This window comes from Bos mutus, chromosome 25 (assembly GCF_027580195.1).
Source record: "Bos mutus isolate GX-2022 chromosome 25, NWIPB_WYAK_1.1, whole genome shotgun sequence".
Classification (NCBI taxonomy): domain Eukaryota; kingdom Metazoa; phylum Chordata; class Mammalia; order Artiodactyla; family Bovidae; genus Bos; species Bos mutus.
Window position 1 is genome coordinate 23,258,470 of NC_091641.1, and position 18,317 is coordinate 23,276,786.

General features: G+C 42.0%; 1 protein-coding gene across 1 annotated transcript in view; it reads left to right on the forward strand.

Annotated features, from left to right (window-relative positions):
• Nucleotides 1-18,317, forward strand: part of DNAH3 (dynein axonemal heavy chain 3) — a 247,929-nt gene that overhangs the window by 213,488 nt on the left and 16,124 nt on the right. Inside the window, exons 55-58 of the mRNA XM_070362916.1 lie at nucleotides 949-3,090; nucleotides 10,341-10,566; nucleotides 13,693-13,937; nucleotides 16,785-16,901. Coding sequence (XP_070219017.1) covers nucleotides 949-3,090; nucleotides 10,341-10,566; nucleotides 13,693-13,937; nucleotides 16,785-16,901 — 2,730 coding nt within the window. The remainder of the gene's footprint in view (nucleotides 1-948; nucleotides 3,091-10,340; nucleotides 10,567-13,692; nucleotides 13,938-16,784; nucleotides 16,902-18,317) is intronic.

Below are 18,317 nucleotides of genomic sequence, written 5' to 3' on the forward strand. Positions count from 1 at the left end.
TTCCCAGAGCTTGCTCAAACTCAGCTGCATTGAGCTGATGATGCCATCCAACCATTCTGCCCTCTGTTGTCCCCTTCTCCTCCTCCCTTCCATCTTTCCCAGCATTGGGGTCTTTTCCAATGAGTAGGCTCTTCACATCAGGTGGTCAAAGTATTGGAGCTTCAACTTCAGCATCAGTCTTTCCAATGCACATTCAGGGTTGATTTCCTTTAGGATTGACTAGTTTAAGCTCCTTGCCATCCAAAGGACTGTCAAGAGTCTTCTCCAACACCATGGTTTGAAAGCATCAATTCTTTGATACTCAGCCTTCTTTATGGTCCAGCTGTCACATCCATACATGGCAACTGGAAAAACCATTACTTTGACTACACAGACCTTGTATAGGTCTGTATAGTCACACACACATGCATAGCCTCCCTTATTATTAACATCTCCCATCAGAATGGTATATTTGTTATAGGTGATGAACCTACATGGACACATCTTATCATCCAAAGTCCATAGTTTACATTAGGTTTCACTCTTGGTATTATACATTCTATGAGCTTGAATAAATATGTAATGACATGTATATTCTCTGCCCTAAAATTCCTCTGTAGGATCTTGGGGGGTTTTTTGTTTGTTTGTTTTGTTTTGTTTGCTAAATATGAGGAGTAGCCCCTGCAGGGCTGCAAATTTCAGGCAGGATGTCTTAATAATAGTCTTATCTCTTAGCTAATAGGAAGTTGCTATATAACACAGGGAGCTCATCCCAGGGCTCTGTGACAACCCAGAGGGGTAGGATGGCAGGAGGGGCAGGCTTGGAGGGAGGCTCAAGGAGGGGATATGTGTGCACTTCTGATTGATTCATGTTGTTGTATGGCAGTAAGCCAACACAACACTGTAAGTAATTATCCTCCAATAAAATTTTTTAAAAATAGCTTTATCTCTACTTCTTGTCCCAAACAGGTAAAATGATAGAAGATTACTGGGGGGTATCGAGAAAGATTCTCGGAGATCTGAAATTCTTGGAAAGTCTCAAGACATATGACAAAGACAACATTCCCCCAGTCATCATGAAGCGGATCCGGGAAAGGTTTATCGATCACCCAGATTTCCAGCCTGCTGTAATTAAAAATGTATCATCTGCATGTGAGGGTCTGTGCAAGTGGGTGAGGGCCATGGAGGTGTATGATCGTGTGGCCAAAGTGGTGGCTCCCAAACGGGAGCGGCTGAAGGAGGCTGAGGGGAAGCTGGACACACAGATGCAGAAACTGAACCAGAAGCGAGCAGAGCTGAAGCTAGTGGAAGACCGCCTCCAGGCCCTGAACGACGACTTTGAAGAGATGAATACCAAGAAAAAGACACTGGAGGGAAACATTGAAATCTGTTCCCAAAAGCTGATCAGGGCAGAAAAACTGATTAGTGGTCTTGGAGGAGAGAAAGACAGATGGACAGAAGCCGCTCGGCAGCTGGGTATCCGTTATACTAATCTGACGGGGGATGTGTTGTTGTCCTCTGGGACTGTGGCTTACCTGGGGGCCTTTACTGTGGATTATCGGGCTGAGTGCCAGAAGCAGTGGTTGGCGCAATGTAAGGACAAGGTCATCCCTGGCTCCAGTGACTTCAGTCTTAGCAACACATTAGGAGATCCTGTAAAAATTCGTGCCTGGCAGATTGCTGGGCTTCCCATTGACTCCTTCTCCATTGACAATGGCATCATTGTATCCAATTCCAGACGCTGGGCCTTAATGATTGACCCTCAGGGGCAGGCCAATAAGTGGATCAAGAATATGGAGAAAGCAAATAAGCTGTCAGTCATCAAGTTCTCGGATACGAACTATGTGAGGACGCTAGAACATGCCCTGCAGTTTGGTACCCCAGTCTTACTAGAAAATGTTGGGGAAGAGTTGGATGCCTTTATTGAACCCATCTTGCTCAAGTCCACATTCAAACAGCAAGGGGTTGAGTACATGAGGCTTGGTGAAAACATCATCGAATACTCCAGAGATTTTAAGTTATATATCACAACCCGTTTGAGGAACCCACATTACCTCCCTGAGGTGGCCGTGAAAGTCTGTCTCCTCAACTTTATGATCACTCCCTTGGGCCTCCAAGATCAACTCCTTGGCATCGTGGCTGCCAAGGAGAAGCCAGAACTTGAAGAGAAAAAGAACAAGTTGATTGTGGAAAGTGCCAAGAACAAGAAACAACTAAAGGAAATTGAAGATAAGATATTGGAGGTCCTTTCCCTTTCTGAGGGCAACATACTTGAGGATGAGACTGCCATAAAAATTTTGTCTTCTTCCAAAGTGCTGTCTGAAGAAATCTCTGAGAAACAGGAAATTGCTTCAGTGACAGAAACGCAGATCGATGAGACCCGTATGGGCTACAAGCCAGTGGCTGTTCATTCTGCCACCATCTTCTTTTGTATCTCTGACCTGGCCCACATTGAACCCATGTACCAGTACTCCCTGACATGGTTCATAAACCTCTACATGCAGTCTCTGGCCCATAGCAAGAAGAGCGAGGAACTAGAGCTACGAATTGAGTACATCATTGATCATTTCACCCTCAGCATCTACAACAACGTCTGCCGCTCTCTGTTTGAGAAGGACAAGCTGCTTTTCTCCCTCCTCTTGACAATAGGAATCATGAAAGAGAAAAAGCAAATTAATGAGGAAATTTGGTACTTTCTTCTAACTGGAGGCATTGCCTTGGACAACCCTTTTCCCAACCCAGTTTCTGAGTGGCTGTCTGAGAAGGCATGGGCAGAAGTGGTCCGTGCATCGGCATTGCCAAAACTGAAAGGCCTTATGGAACATTTGGAACAAAATGGTAATGAATGGAAGTTCATCTATGACTCAGCCTGGCCCCATGAGGAAACATTCCCTGGATCTTGGAAGTTTCTTCATGGTTTGGAGAGGATGGTGATCCTCCGATGTTTGCGGCCTGACAAAATGATTCCAGCCATTCGGGGGTTCATTGCTGAACACATGGGAAGTGTGTACATTGAAGCCCCTACGTTTGATCTCCAGGGGTCCTACAGTGATTCCAACTGCTGTGCACCGTTGATATTCGTGTTATCTCCAGGTGCAGACCCAATGGCAGGTAAGGGTAGAATGTTGTGTGAGGAATATTAATGGATAACAATAGCTTGTCTCTACTGAGCAGGAATCTCAAACTCAAATGGCTTTGAAGGGCATTCCAATTAACAGACTAAGGCAGGGCTGGGACAACATAAGACTTCTTTTCTGGCCTAAAGAGGGCAGCTCTTTTGTATTGTGCCATTTGATAATGTGATCTTAGGATGATCAGATTATCTGCTTCTTCAAGAGAAACCAGAAAGGTAGAAATCATCCATTTAAAAAAATATTTATTTGGCTTCATCACGTCTTAGTTGCAGCATATGGCATCTTCTTTGCATCATGTGGGATCTTTCATTATGGTGTACTGGCTTAGTTACTCTGAGGCATGTGGGATCTCTGTTCCCTGATCAGGCATTGAACTTGTGTCCCCTGCATTGCAAGGCAGACTGTTAACCACTAGACCACCAGGGAAGTCCCAAAAATCACCCATTTTTAAATTTTGATAACTCATTCAATTTTTTTAAAAAAACTTTAAGAGGGTTCAGTTCAGTTCTGTCACTCAGTCATGTCCGACTCTTCGCGACCCCATGAATCGCAGCACACCAGGCCTCCCTGTCCATCACCAACTCCCGGAGTTCACTCAAACTCATGTCCATCGAGTTGGTGATGCCATCCAGCCACCTCATCCTCTGTTGTCCCCTTCTCCTCCTGCCCCCAATCCCTCTCAGCATCAGAGTCTTTTCCAATGAGTCAACTCTTTGCATGAGGTGGCCAAAGTACTGGAGCTTCAGCTTCAGCATCATTCCCTCCAAAGAAATCCCAGGGCTGATCTCCTTCAGAATGGACAGGTTGGATCTCCTTGCAGTCCAAGGGACCCTCAAGAGTCTTCTCCAATACCACAGTTCAAAAGCATCTTAGCCAGGGCTAGATATAGCCTGGTGACTGCTAGTTTATCACCTTTGTCTTAGACCATTTTCTCAGACCATTGTTCCTCTCAGCTATGCTTTTTCTCTTCTTTGAATCTTTAAATTTTTTGAGTAATTGATGCCTCATGTAGTAAAAAAAAATGCAAAAAGCATAGGATTATGGCTCCATTAGGACCATTTTGTTACCTCAACAGACATTTGGCGAAGTGGGAGAACATTTTTGTTCTCACAAATAGGGGGTACTACTGGCATCTAGTAGGTAGAAGTAAAGGATGCTGCTAAACAGCCTACGATGCCCAGGGCAGCCCCCACAACAAAGGATTATCCAGACCATGATATAAACAGTACTGGGGTTTAGAAGAGCGAAAGGTACATCTTCCTCCTAACTCTCCCAGAAATAACTGCTACTAGTAGTTTGTGTAATTTTCCAGAAAGTGTGTGTGCACGTAAAAGGGTATGAGTTACTGATAGAAACAGATTCGTTTTTCTTAAAGCTTTAGTTTTCTCTGTTGTTGAAAAAAGAATACCAGAAATGTAAGTGGCCAGATTGGCAGTTCTCCTGTGAAAACAGAAATTGGACATGTATTCTGACCTTGTTAGAAAGCCTACTTCAGAGAAAATCAGAAGAAGGAGCTGAAATGAACTGGTACTTTTCCAGGTTCCAACACTTAAATTATTGTTATTGTCAAAGCTCAATTCATGACCCCTTACTAGCGTCTTGCTTCTTCCCCTATGTTGTTTCTGTGGTAGGCTTATATAGGAAAAATGAGGGGAACTAGGAAAAGTAGAGAAAAGAAATGGAGGAAACAGTAGAATATGCTCTGTAAAATGATAACGTGTTGGGAGAGAACAGGGCTGTAAAATCTAATGCTGTATGTTCCTTATTCCTGTCCCTCTCTACTAGAGGCTTCATCAGATTCAGCTTGGATGATGTCCCAGGCAGCTGCAGACGCTGTGTCCCTCATAGTGTGTCATATTAGGAGACAGATACTGTCTGGTTGTCGTCTATCATTAAGATCGATCAGTGGGTTCAGGAGTTGTCAGTGGGATTCACGTCAATACTCCTCTACTGCCTCCTTTATAAAATTTCCCTTCAGCCTTTCGCCTAATATGGTGGCTCTCACTCTTGGCTGCACATTGAAATCACCTAAAGAACTTTAAGAAAATCTCCATGAAAAAATAAATACTGTATAATATCACTTATATGTATAATCTAAAATACAGCACAAATGAACCTGTCTATGAAACAAAACCAGAGTCACAGACATAGAGAAAAGGCTTGTGATTGCCAAGGAGGGGTTGGGAAGGGAAGGCTTGGAAGTTTGGGGTTAGTAGATGAAAATTATTATGTATAGAATGGATAAATAATAAGGCCCTACTGTATAGCACAGAGGAATGTATTCAGTAGCCAAGGATAAACCATAATGGAAAAGAATATAAAAAAGAATGTATATATAACGGAATCACTTTGCTGTACAGCAGAAACTAACACTACACTGTAAATCAACTATATGCTTTGATAAAAATAAATTAAAAGCAGCCAGTGAGAAAAACAAGATAACCTATAAAGAACAGCAGTTAGACTAGCAACCAGTGTTTCAATAGCAACAATGCAGTTTGTGGAATAATGCCATCATTGTGCTAAAGGAAAATATGCAAACATAAAGTCTATCTTTCAAGAATGAGAATGAAATAAAGAGAACATCTTAATTAAAAACTGAAAAAAAGAAAATCTTCATGTGGAGGCCTTGCCTTCTACCAATTAAATTAAAATCTTTGTAGGTTAGACCCAGGCATTGTGTTTTATAAAGCTTTTCAAATAATTTCAACATGCAGCCAATGTTGGGAACCAATGACCTAATGGTTTTACTGGCCTTAGAAAATCATTACCCAGATGCATTATTGCATTAGGGACTGCAAAATGATGAGAATTTAATTCTATCATTCCTCCCTCATAAATTAGCTGGAACTCTTCCATAAAGAAGAATTTTTCTTTATCAACTCTTTGGTTTACCCAGGAAGCAAAGGTTCTTGGCTCATACTCTATTTACCAGCTTTCAGAGTATTGAAAGCACGAAGAAGGTGGTTTTCTGGTACATTTATTAGTGCTTGGGTTTTAACATAGTGGATGTTTCACATATAGCAGTGTTTTACTCCACTCCTGCCATCATTCTTTTTGATGCTCAGATTATTCATCCTTTAGCCTATTAGGATAGGAGTACCTCCATGGCTATATGCTTTTCACATAACCCCAGTAGTTTTTGATAACGTCCTTGCTGTGTAGAACTACCATATATCATTCAGGCTTATCTTGAACAAGTGTTTCTCCAAGGAACTCCCAATTCCTTTATTGGGTCATGGTATTTGGAAACGTAGGGTTCCTGTCACTACTGAGTACATCATTGATTGCAGACCTTACTTTCCACTCATTCTCTTTTTGGCTGCATTCAACCTGCTTTTTTTATGCTAATTTTGAAAATGTATTTCTTTTTGGTTGCAGTGGGTCTTCATTGCTGCACATGGGCTTTCTCTATTTGTAGCGAGCGGGGGCTACTCTTCATGGAAGTGCATTGAGGAGGCTTCTGTTGTTGCGGGGCACAGGCTCTTATGCATGGGCTTCAGTAGTTGCAGCACATGGGGCTCAGTAGTTGTGGCACAAAGGCTTAATGTTGCTCCATGACAGTCTTCCCAGACCAAGCATAGGACCTGTGGCTCGAAGGACTTCATGTGATCTTTGGATTTCCCTGGTGGTTCAGATGGTAAAGAATTCACCTGTAATGCGGAACACCCAGGTTTGATCCCTGGGTCAGGAAGATCCCCTGGAGAAGGGAATGGCTACCCTCTCCAGTATTCTTGCCTGGAGAATCCCATGGACAGAGGAGCCTGATGGGCTACAATCCATATGGTCACAAGGAATTAGACACAATGGGAGAGAGTAACACTTCCACATTGAATTTTTATCTTCAATAACAATGCTTTCCATTTCTAGAAGTTTTATTTGTTTTGTTTCAAATTCATGTATTTTTTTCCCATAGAAGTCTGAAATTTAGGCTACTGACTCAGGAAGCAATGCAGAAGCTTGTCACTGGCCTAGAGCCTGGGTAAAAACAAAAAAGCAACAATTGTTCTGTGAGAAATTAAAATACCAAGCCTAGGCTATATGCAGATGAGGGTTTTAGAGTTATAGTACCCTGTGGTATGGGATTCTCAAGCTGAGAAATTTCCCGTAAAACTGATCCAGAATGGGAAAACCCTGGTGACACTAGTGATTGTGTATACGAAATTGTTCTGTTAGGGCACTCCTTAAACCCACAGTATGTCAGACTCCCACAGAATAACACAAACTTGCTGATTGTGAACTGACAATAAAAAAAAATTATAAACTATGTGAGGAAGCACATTACTATAAGGGATAATCAGCACATCAAACAATTAAGAGAATTAATACCTCCCCCCAGGATTATGAGGATATTATGGGCTGAATTTGTCCCTCCCAAGTCTGTATGTTAAAGACATAATTCCTAATACCTCAGAATGTGACTGTATTTGGAGATAAGGTTTTTAAATAGTTAACTGTGAGGTCATTAGGGTAGGTCCTAATCCAATATGACTGATGTCCTTAGAAGATTAGAACACAGATACAATGACAGGGAGAAGTCCATGCAAGGACACAATGAGAAGATGATGTGAGGAGAAAGTGAAAGTGAAGTCGCTCAGTCGTGTCTGACTCTTTGTGACCCCATGGACTGTAGCCTACCAGGCTCTTCTATCCATGGGATTTTCCAGGCAATAGTACTGGAGTGGATTGCCATTTTCTTCTCCAGGGAATCTTCCCAACCCAGGGATCGAACCCAGGTCTCTGGCATTCTAGACAGACGCTTTACTGATGTGAGGAGAAAATGGCCACAAACAAGCCAGGAAAAGAAGACTTAGAGGAAACCATGCCTGTCAGCACTTTGATTTTTTATTTCTAGCCTCCAGTGCAGAGAGAAAATAAATTTCTGTTGTTTAAGTCATCCAATCTTTGGTTATTTGTTATGGCAATCCTAGCAGATTAATATTGTCTCTGAGACAGACCATAAAAGAAACACACCTAGTTGAGCTATTTCAAATCCTAAAAGATGATGCTGTGAAAGTGCTGCACTCAATATGCCAGCAAATTTGGAAAACTCAGCAGTGGCCACAGGACTGGAAAAAGTCAGTTTTCATTTTAGTCCCAAAGAAAGGCAATCCCAAAGAATGCTCAAACTACCTCACAATTGCACTCATCTCACATGCTAGCAAAGTAATGCTCAAAATTCTCCAAGCCAGGCTACAGCAATACGTGAACCGTGAACTTCCAGATGTTCAAGCTGGTTTTAGAAAAGGCAGAGGAACCAGAGATCAAATTGCCAACATCCACTGGATCATAGAAAAAGCAAGAGAGTTCCAGAAAAACATCTATTTCTGCTTTATTGACTATGCCAAAGCCTTTGACTGTGTGGATCACAATGTACTGTGGAAGATTCTGAAAGAGATGGGAATACCAGACCACCTGACCTGCCTCTTGAGAAATCTGTATGCAGGTCAGGAAGCAACAGTTAGAACTGGATGTGGAACAACAGACTAGTTCCAAATAGGAAAAGGAGTACGTCAAGGCTGTATATTATCACCCTGCTTATTTAACTTATATGCACAGTACATCATGAGAAATGCAGGGCTGGAAGAAGCACAAGCTGGAATCAAGATTGCTGGGAGAAATATCAATAACCTCAGATATGCAGATGACATGACCATTATGGCAGAAAGTGAAGAGGAACTAAAGAGCCTCTTGATGAAAGTGAAAGAGGAGAGTGAAAAAGTTGGCCTAAAGCTCAACATTCAGAAAACTAAGATCATGGCATCTGGTCCCATCACTTCATGGGAAATAGATGGGGAAACAATGGAAACAGTGTCAAACTTTATTTTTGGGGACTCCAAAATCACTGCAGATGGTGATTGCAGCCATGAAATTAAAAGACGCTTACTCCTTGGAAGGAAAGTTATGACCAACCTAGATAGCGTATTGAAAAGCAGAGACATTACTTTGCCAACAAAGGTCTGTCTAGTCAAGGCTATGGTTTTTCCTGTGGTCATGTATGGATGTGAGAGTTGGACTGTGAAGAAAGCTGAGCGCTGAAGAATTGATGCTTTTGAACTGTGGTGTTGGAGAAGACTCTTGCTAGTCCCTTGGACTGCAAGGAGATCCAACCAGTCCATTCTACAGGAGATCAGCCCTGGGATTTCTTTGGAAGGACTGATGCTAAAGCTGAAACTCCAATACTTTGGCCACCTCATGTGAAGAATTGACTCATTTGAAAAGACCCTGATGCTGGGAGGGATTGGGGGCAGGAGGAGAAGGGGATGACAGAGGATGAGATGGCTGGATGGCATCACTGACTCAATGAACATGAATTTGTGTGAACTCTGGGAGTTGGTGATGGACAGGGAGGCCTGGTGTGCTCTGATTCATGGGGTCACAAAGAGTCAGACATGACTGAACGACTGAACTGAACTGAACTGAAGAATCATTAAAGAAGAAAAACTCACAAACAAAATATAACACTGGCTGCCTCTGAGGAAGAGAGATGTGAAAGAGACCTACTTGAAATTTCACTGTCCAAATACCAGTTTTCCTAGTAAGTTTGTAAAAGCCCAGTTCCTAAATTAACTTATTTACAAAGCAGAAACAGAGTCACAGATGTAGAAAACAAATATAGTTACCAGTGGGCAAAGAGGGTAGGGATAAACTGGGAGATTGGGATTGACACATACACATATAACTAATAAGGACCTACTGTATAGCACAGGGAACTCTTTTTAATATTCTGTAATGACCTATATGGGAAAAGAATCTAAAAAAGAGTGGATACATGTATTTGTGTAATTGACTTACTTTGTTGTGGACTTGAAGCTAACACAGACCCCATGGACTGTAGCCTGCTAGGCTCCTCCACCCATGGGATTTTCCAGGCAAGAACACTGGAGTGGATTGCCATTTCCTTCTCCAGGAGATCTTCCCAATCCAGGGATCGAAACCTGGTCCCCTGGACCACAGGCAAACTCTTTACCGTCTGAGCCACCAGGGAAGCCCAAAATACTGGAATGGATAGCCATTTCCTTCTCCAAGAGATCTTCCCGACCCAGGGATCGAACTTGGGTCTCTGGCACTGCAGGCAGATTCTTTACTATCTGAGCCACAGGGGAAGCCAGATCAACTATACTCCACTAAAAATGAAATGTAAACCCCCTTTTCTGTGTTGTTATTGTTAATATGGTCTTAAGTAGCCTGTTCTCTTTCAAAAGTCCTTTTTCTTCCTGATCTCAGGCCTGCTGAAATTTGCTGATGATCTTGGCATGGGAGGTACCAAAACACAGACCATCTCCCTTGGCCAAGGCCAAGGCCCTATTGCTGCCAAAATGATCAACAGTGCCATCAGAGATGGGACCTGGGTGGTCTTACAGAATTGTCATCTGGCCACAAGCTGGATGCCTGCTCTGGAGAAGATCTGTGAGGAGGTGATTGTTCCTGAGAGCACCAACGTGGGATTCAGGTGAGATGTTGTCCCACCACTGTGTCTCTGGGCCCCAGTCTTGAGCTCCAGATGTCATGGTAATGACTGGGAATCCAAACAAGACACAGTTCAACTCTTAAGAAGCTCTCAGTCTAGGAGAAGGCAGACCATATATGAATAATGTTGATACCATGCAGTCCTTGCTGTACTTGTTTGAACAAGAATGGACAAGGAAGGAAAAGTTGAGGAAGGCCTTGAGTATTGAAAGATAAACAGGAATTTTCCAGGAAGGACATTCCAGACAAAAGGGACAACATTTGTAAAAGCAAAGGAAACACCAAGAAGTTATCTTGTGATTCTGGGGTATATGCTGTGAGAAACTGTTGTAGGGAGGTGATATGATATATGTCTGAAAAGATAGATTTAATACCAGCAAGTTAGTTTTAAAACTTATTGGTCAAAAAAAAAAAAAAAATCCCACCTGTAATCTCGCTACTTGCTCTATCTTCTATTTCTGGAGATCCATGGAATTTTAATCAGTCTTGGAAGCAGCCGTTCGTTTTCTATGAACTTTAAAGTCCAGCAAGACTAGTCCTAAATTTTTGCATTTAGAGAATGATGAAATGAACCAGATAGGCTTTCAAGTCTTTTAACTTAGATTTTCAGTGATCTAATTATTCTGGACCGGGGTGAGCAAACTATGTCCAAATCCAGTCTGCAGCCTGTGTTTATATAGCTTACAATCTAAGAATAGCTTTACATTTTTTTATGGTTGAAAAAATAGAAGAATAATATTTCATGACATGTGAAAATTATATAAAATTAAATTTCAGTGTCTATAAATAGAGTTATAGTTTTATTGAAATATAATCATATTCACTCACGTATTGTCTACAACTGCTTCTATGCTTCAAGTAATTGTGACAGAGACCATATGGCACGCCAAGTCTAAACCACTTACTGTTTGATCCTTCATAGGAAAAGTTTGCCAAATCCTGTACTAGGCAACAAAGTTTGCTAGTTATTTTTATTTTAGTTATGTCTGCCTGAAAATAGAAAAGTGTTTGGTGTTTATTTACAAAGCCAGATTAGGCCATAGTTGATTGTATTCATGTAAGGCTCATACAAGATTAATGTAGAAGTTTAAGAGGGAATCCATTAATTTCAAGAATTCTATTTTGTATGGGATGCTGAGTTGTTTCATTTATTATCAGTTACATACTCAATGAAGAAAAATTATTCATGTTGACATCTAAGACTTCTTGACCCCAAAGTTGGAGAAGGAAATGGCAACCCGCTCCAGTACTCTTGTCTGGAAAATTCCGTAAATGGAGGAGCCTAGTAGGCTACAGTCCATGGGATCGCAAAGAGTCGGACACAACTGAACGACTTCACTTTCACTTTCACTTTTAACTTAACCCCAAAGTCACAAGCTTAAGTGCTTACACAAGCCAGCAATGTAACATAAATGACTGAAGAGGATTTGGGCACGAGAAATATTCCACTTTCCACACTGCCGTAGCTATCATCATGGGCATTCAGCCTCAGTTGAATATCAGCAGGGAGTGGTGGGGACTGTGGTAAACTAGAAGCACATGCCCCATAGAGATGAGCTACTCCTGCAAAGTGACAGCTAACTGTTGCCAAGCAGGCATGAAGGCCTCTTGTGTCCAGATTTTCTGATTATTTTAAAGGAAAGATGGGAAACCAGAATTTTAAAGAAAGAAAGTGAAGTCACTCAGTCGTGTCTAACTCTTTGCAACCCCATATAGATTGTAGTCTACCAGGCTCCTCCATCCATGGGATTTTCCAGGCAAGAGTACTGGAGTGGGTTGCCATTGCCTTCTCCAGAGGATCTTCCCAACCCAGGGATTCAACCCGGGTCTCCCACATTGTAGGCAGACGCTTTACCGTCTGAGCCACCAGGGAAGCCAGAATTTTAAAAGAAAGCCCTAGATTTGTAAAAGTTGGCAACTACTTCAAAAATATGTTGCAGCATTATGTTGGTTTGCATGGTGAGAGTTAAACATCAGCCAGCTGCAAACTGAGGTCAGGTCATAGGCCACCAGTTTATGGCCTCTCCTTCCCCTCTGAGCCCTGTACTTGGACCATAGCAGGCTGCCCACCAGCCCTTACCACATCCCCAACTTTTCTTCCTCCATGTGGTTGCTCAGCCTGTGTCTTTAATGACTTTTCACCCCCAAATCTGCCTGTTGGAAACCTTTCTAATGTCTAACAAAACAACCCCACAAAAATGAAACAAAACAGATGCCACAGTATATATGTAGCTTGAGCCTGAGTAAGAAAAGCAAATGAAAAACAATATGCTTACATGTTAAGCTGTAGATGGTAAAATATATATATATATATATATATATATATATATTATATATTTCTTACTAAATACTTTTGCCTATGTTCTCATTTTTTTTACGGACATAGGTAAAACTTTATTATTTAAGGAAAAAAATCTTCCATATTCTCAAGACCCATTTCAAATGCCACTGGCCTCTATGACAGAAGTCAGCAAACTTTTCTTGTAAGGGGCCAGATAGTGAATATTTTAGGCTTTGCAGGCCATATTGTCAAATGCAGCTATTCAACTCAGCTGTTGTAGCATGAAAGCATCCCTAAATAATTTGTAAATAAAGGGGTGTGGCCATGTTCCAATAAAACTTTATTTATAAAAATAGGTTAAGGCTAGATTTGACTCAGTAGTTTGCAGACATCTGCTCTCCCCACCCCATGTATCCCCACAGCCTATTACTGCCCTCCCTCCCTGCAGTCTAGATTTTAAAACTTCTTGGCACTGTTTGCTTGTCCTTTCTCCCCTCCTCAGCTCCCATTTCCCTTCGCCTCTTCCGCATCCCCCCACCCTGCCCCTGACACCCCCAGCAGCAAGACTGTGAGTAATCTGGAAGCAAGAAACAAGGTGTGTCCTTGAAAGCCCCACTTGACCTTGCTATACCTCTGTTTCCTCACTGGTAAAGGGGATGGTAAATCAGAGGGTGGCTGTGAGGATTAAAGAAAATGAAGGGACATAAATTCTCAGCATTGGGTTCAACATCTATCAGAGTATTAAAAAAATGGTAGCTATTTTTTTGTTACTGTTTTTTAATATATGTATTACATTGCTCTAAATAATTGGATCTGTTTCTTTTCTAGACTCTGGTTAACCAGCTATCCATCAGAGAAGTTTCCAGTCAGCATCCTCCAGAATGGGATTAAAATGACCAATGAGCCCCCTAAAGGGCTCCGGGCCAATCTTTTGCGCTCTTACCTCAATGACCCCATCTCAGACCCTGTGTTCTTCCAAAGCTGTACCAAAGCAGTGATGTGGCAAAAGCTATTGTTTGGCCTTTGCTTCTTCCATGCCATCGTTCAAGAGAGGAGAAACTTTGGACCCCTAGGTGAGAGGTGACAGCATACCTGGATTGCTGGGGGAAAGATCACACAGATGCAGAAATGCATTCAAGTTTGTAGTCAGGGTTGCCAGTAAAATAAGGTGTAAGAAAAAAGATAAGGTATAAGTACATTCCATGTAATATTTGGGGCATATTTATACTAAATATGATTTGTTGTTTATCTGAAATTAATTTCACTGAGTGTCCGTGCCAGATTAGGATCAGGGTCAGGGAAAGAGGTGATGCCCCAGAATCAGAGGTCTCCTAATTACTGAAGTTATGTGATAATGAGAAGATTGAAAGCTCTTCCCTTTGGTGTGTATTTGCCTGGCTTGGGTACAATGGCCATTCTGCAGGGAATTTTTACCAGGTGATTTATAACAGTTTAGGTTGCTCTCTTTACATGTGCATAACAGTGAAAGAAATACAACTGTGAAATCTGTCTGTGCTTCTCCTTGAAAAAAATAAACATAAATTTCTTTATTAATGTAACCTATCCATGGCCTAACTTAAGTGACTTAGTATTCTTGTTGGAACAGATCATCAAACTAAATACAGATCCCAAGTCACCATGATTTTAAGGATGGATTATTTTTCTCATGGAGAATGGATGGATATTCATATCATTTCTCATGGATCATTTTTCTCATTATTAATCCCATGGGCTGCCTCCAATTCTTTTCTTGAAATGACCCACCCCAAGGTATTCTTAGCAATTCTGGGGGGTTACCAAAGGAGGCAAATTGTTTTGGTGATTCTCTCCGAGCATTCTCTTTCCTTCTACCTGTCCCAGTTAGCGCCATACCACCTGACTCTTCCACTTAGGGTTTCAAGGATGAGACAGCCAAAGTGGACACTCCCTCTACACTTGCATCTCACACACCACATTCTTCCATCCATGCCTAACCTCCCAAAATCCATACAACAATTTGGCTTATAGTCAACTGCCCAGTTGTGTTTTGTTTGCCAGAACACAAGTTTTTGGGTTTTTTAAAATTTATTCATTTATTTATTAATAATAAATAATTGTTGGATGCACTGGCTCTTCATTGCTGCCTGAGGGTTTTCTCCAGTTCCAGCGAGTGAGGGCTACTCTTCATGGCAGTGGCTTCTCCCATTGCAGAGCACCGGCTCTAAGGTATGGGCTCAGTAGCTGTGGCACACAGGCTTAGCTGCCCCACTGCGCACGGAATCTTCCACACTAGGGAGCAAACCTGTGTCCCCTGCGTTGGCAGGCAGGCTCTTAGTCACTAGGCCACCAGGGAAATCCAGGTTTTTGTTGTGTTTAATTTGAATGTGAATTATTTGGGAGGAAATGAAACATCTCCATTGAATGCAGGTCCCGCCACACCCTACTGTCTTACATCAGGCCTGCTTCATACATTTATGTGACTTGTATAGCCCCACTCTATTAGCCTTTGCCCTGCTTCATTCTGTACTCCATGGCCAAATTTGCCTGTTATTGCAGATATTTCTTGACTTCCTACTTTTGCATTCCAGTCCCCTATAATGAAAAGGACATCTTTTTTGGGTGTTAGTTCTAAAAAGTCTTGTAGATCTTCAAAGAACTGTTCAACTTCAGCTTCTTCAGCATTACTGGTTGGGGCATAGGCTTGGATTACCGTGATATTGAATGGTTTGCCTTGGAAACAACCTGTCACTTCATGGGAAATAGATGGGGAAACAGTGGAAACAGTGTCAGACTTTATTTTGGGGGCTCCAAAATCACTGTAGATGGTGATTGCAGCCATGAAATTAAAAGACACTTACTTCTTGGAAGGAAAGTTATGACCAACCTAGATAGCATATTGAAACCAGAGATATTACTTTGCCAACAAAGGTCCATCTAGTCAAGGCTATGGTTTTTCCAGTGGTCATGTATGGATGTGAGAGTTGGACTGTGAAGAAAGCTGAGCGCCGAAGAATTGATGCTTTTGAACTGTGGTGTTGGAGAAGACTCTTGCGAGTCCCTTGGACTGCAAAGAGATCCAACCAGTCCATCGAAAAGGAGATCAGTCCTGGGTGTTCATTGGAAGGACTGATGCTGAAGCTGAAACTCCAATACTTTGGCCACCTCTTGCGAAGAGTTGACTCATTGGAAAAGATTGATGCTGGGAGGGATTGGAGGCAGGAGGAGAAGGGGACGACAGAGGATGAGGTGGCTGGATGGCATCACCAACTCGATGGACATGAGTTTGAGTGAACTCCGGGAGTTGGTGATGGACAGGGAGGCCTGGCGTGCTGCCATTCATGGGGTCTCAAAGAGTCGGACTGAACTGAACTGAACTGATAGCCCCACTGGGCATTTATCATTATAAACTTTGGAAATACAGTGGAAGGAGGGGAATTCTCAAAGCTAACTTAGTATTGCCCAATCACAGATACTGCTCTCTACCTAGTCACTAAGTCGTATCTGACTCTTGCAATCCCATGGACTGTAGCCTTCCAGGTTCCTCTGTCCATGGGATTCTCCAGGCAAGAATACTGGAGTGGGTTGCATTTCCTTTCCCACTAAACCTATGCTTTAGTGTTATTTTTGGCGTCCTATACGTTACCATGGTATTCCAGCCAGGGTGAGTAATCCTATTTCACAAATCCCAGGATGGTAACATCTTCCTTAACAAATGGGGAGATCCATAAAGTAATTGACTTTAGAATGGATTTTTTTTTCAGCAGAATGTCTCCCACGCTGACAGTAAATACCAAAGCTAATAGTTGGCAAGGTGCTTAATATTCATGGGACTGAAAAGAGGCTCTTGATCCATGATGATGTTTAACTTAACCAGCCCAATCTCTGAGTGGGAATTAAGAACTCTCATCCTGAAGCATCTAATTCATCTTTGCCTCATGCAGGTTGGAATATTCCTTATGAATTCAATGAATCTGACCTGAGGATTAGTATGCGACAGATCCAGATGTTTCTGAATGATTACAAGGAGGTGCCATTTGATGCTCTGACCTACCTGACAGGTATTTATGGGAGGAGGTTTTGAGGTGCCATTTGATGCTCTGACCTACCTGACAGGTATTTATGGGAGGAGGTTTTGACAACCACAAACCTCCACAATTATGCTCCACCTTCCTGCTCCTCTGCTCCCAGCTCCATTCGTTTACTCACTTATGCCTTCAACAAACATTGAGCTCTTACTGATGCTGGTCACCATGCTGGATATTGTAAAACAAAAAAACAACATACCAAAAAATCAAGATTAATCCCTCCTCTTAAGTGGTGCACAGTCTACAAAGGGAGAGAAATATAACAAAATAAATGACAATACAGTGGTAAGTTCAATAAGAGGAACATTTATAATGTAGAAAGGCAGCACAATGATTAAATTTCAGATATGGGGTGGGATGATTAGGGATAACTTCCTTAAGGCATTAAAGATGGTTTTGAGGGATAAGTAGGAGTTTTACTACTGGAAGAAGAAAGTGGGAGTGGGTGGTGAAAAAAGAAGGCGAGTGCTCCCAGCAGAGATACCCTGCGGTGAAAATGACCCTTGCTGGTTTGTATTAAAGCAATTCATCAGCTGTATCATCAATATATACCAGTACATAATATGGAAGAATGTAAATATATAAAACTGGGTCACTGCCTTCAAGAAAAATACCATGTAATCATAGAGAGAGGAGATAAAATGGGCTAATTTACATGGGCTAAATGAGTGGGTTACTATGGCCAAAAGTCAAAGTGCAGCTCAAAAGAAAAACCTGGGCATCTTCAAGGTCACATACAAGTTCCTCCCTCAACTCTGGATCCTTTCCCCAGTCAAATGTCAGGTGCATTATCTACATCATTCAGTTTTCACAGTAATCTTATAAGCTTCGTGTTAGTGACCCTGTTTTACAGCTGGCAAAACCAAGATCTTAGCACAGGGGTTCTCAGCTAAGGGTGATTTTACCTCCTAAGGGACATTTGACAAATTGAAGAGACATTTTTTTGTTGTCACAACTAAATGGATGTTCTACTGGGTAGAGGCCAGGATGCTGCTAAACATCCTCAATGCACAGGACAGCCCCCTACAACACAGAACTACTCAGTGTACAACACGTCAATCATGCCAAGATTCAGAAATTCTGCTTTAGAGTGATTAAATTCAGTTTAAAGTACAAGGTGACACAGACCTTACTTCAGCACAGTGTCCCCTAAAACAAAACCCCAAGTGACATACACAACATAAGTTCAGTGGATTTTAGTTTGGTGAAAGAACTTTTCCAAATAAGTGAGCCATATTCCCATTATTCCAGGCCACACAGAAGCACATCCCAGAGCTCTTCTTCAGATCACAGAATGAGTGCATAAGTGTCCTGGGATGTGGTCTTAGTGTTGGACTGCCTGGCAGCTTATAAACCAACCCACCCCAGTTGTGCCAGCTGGCCTGAGGA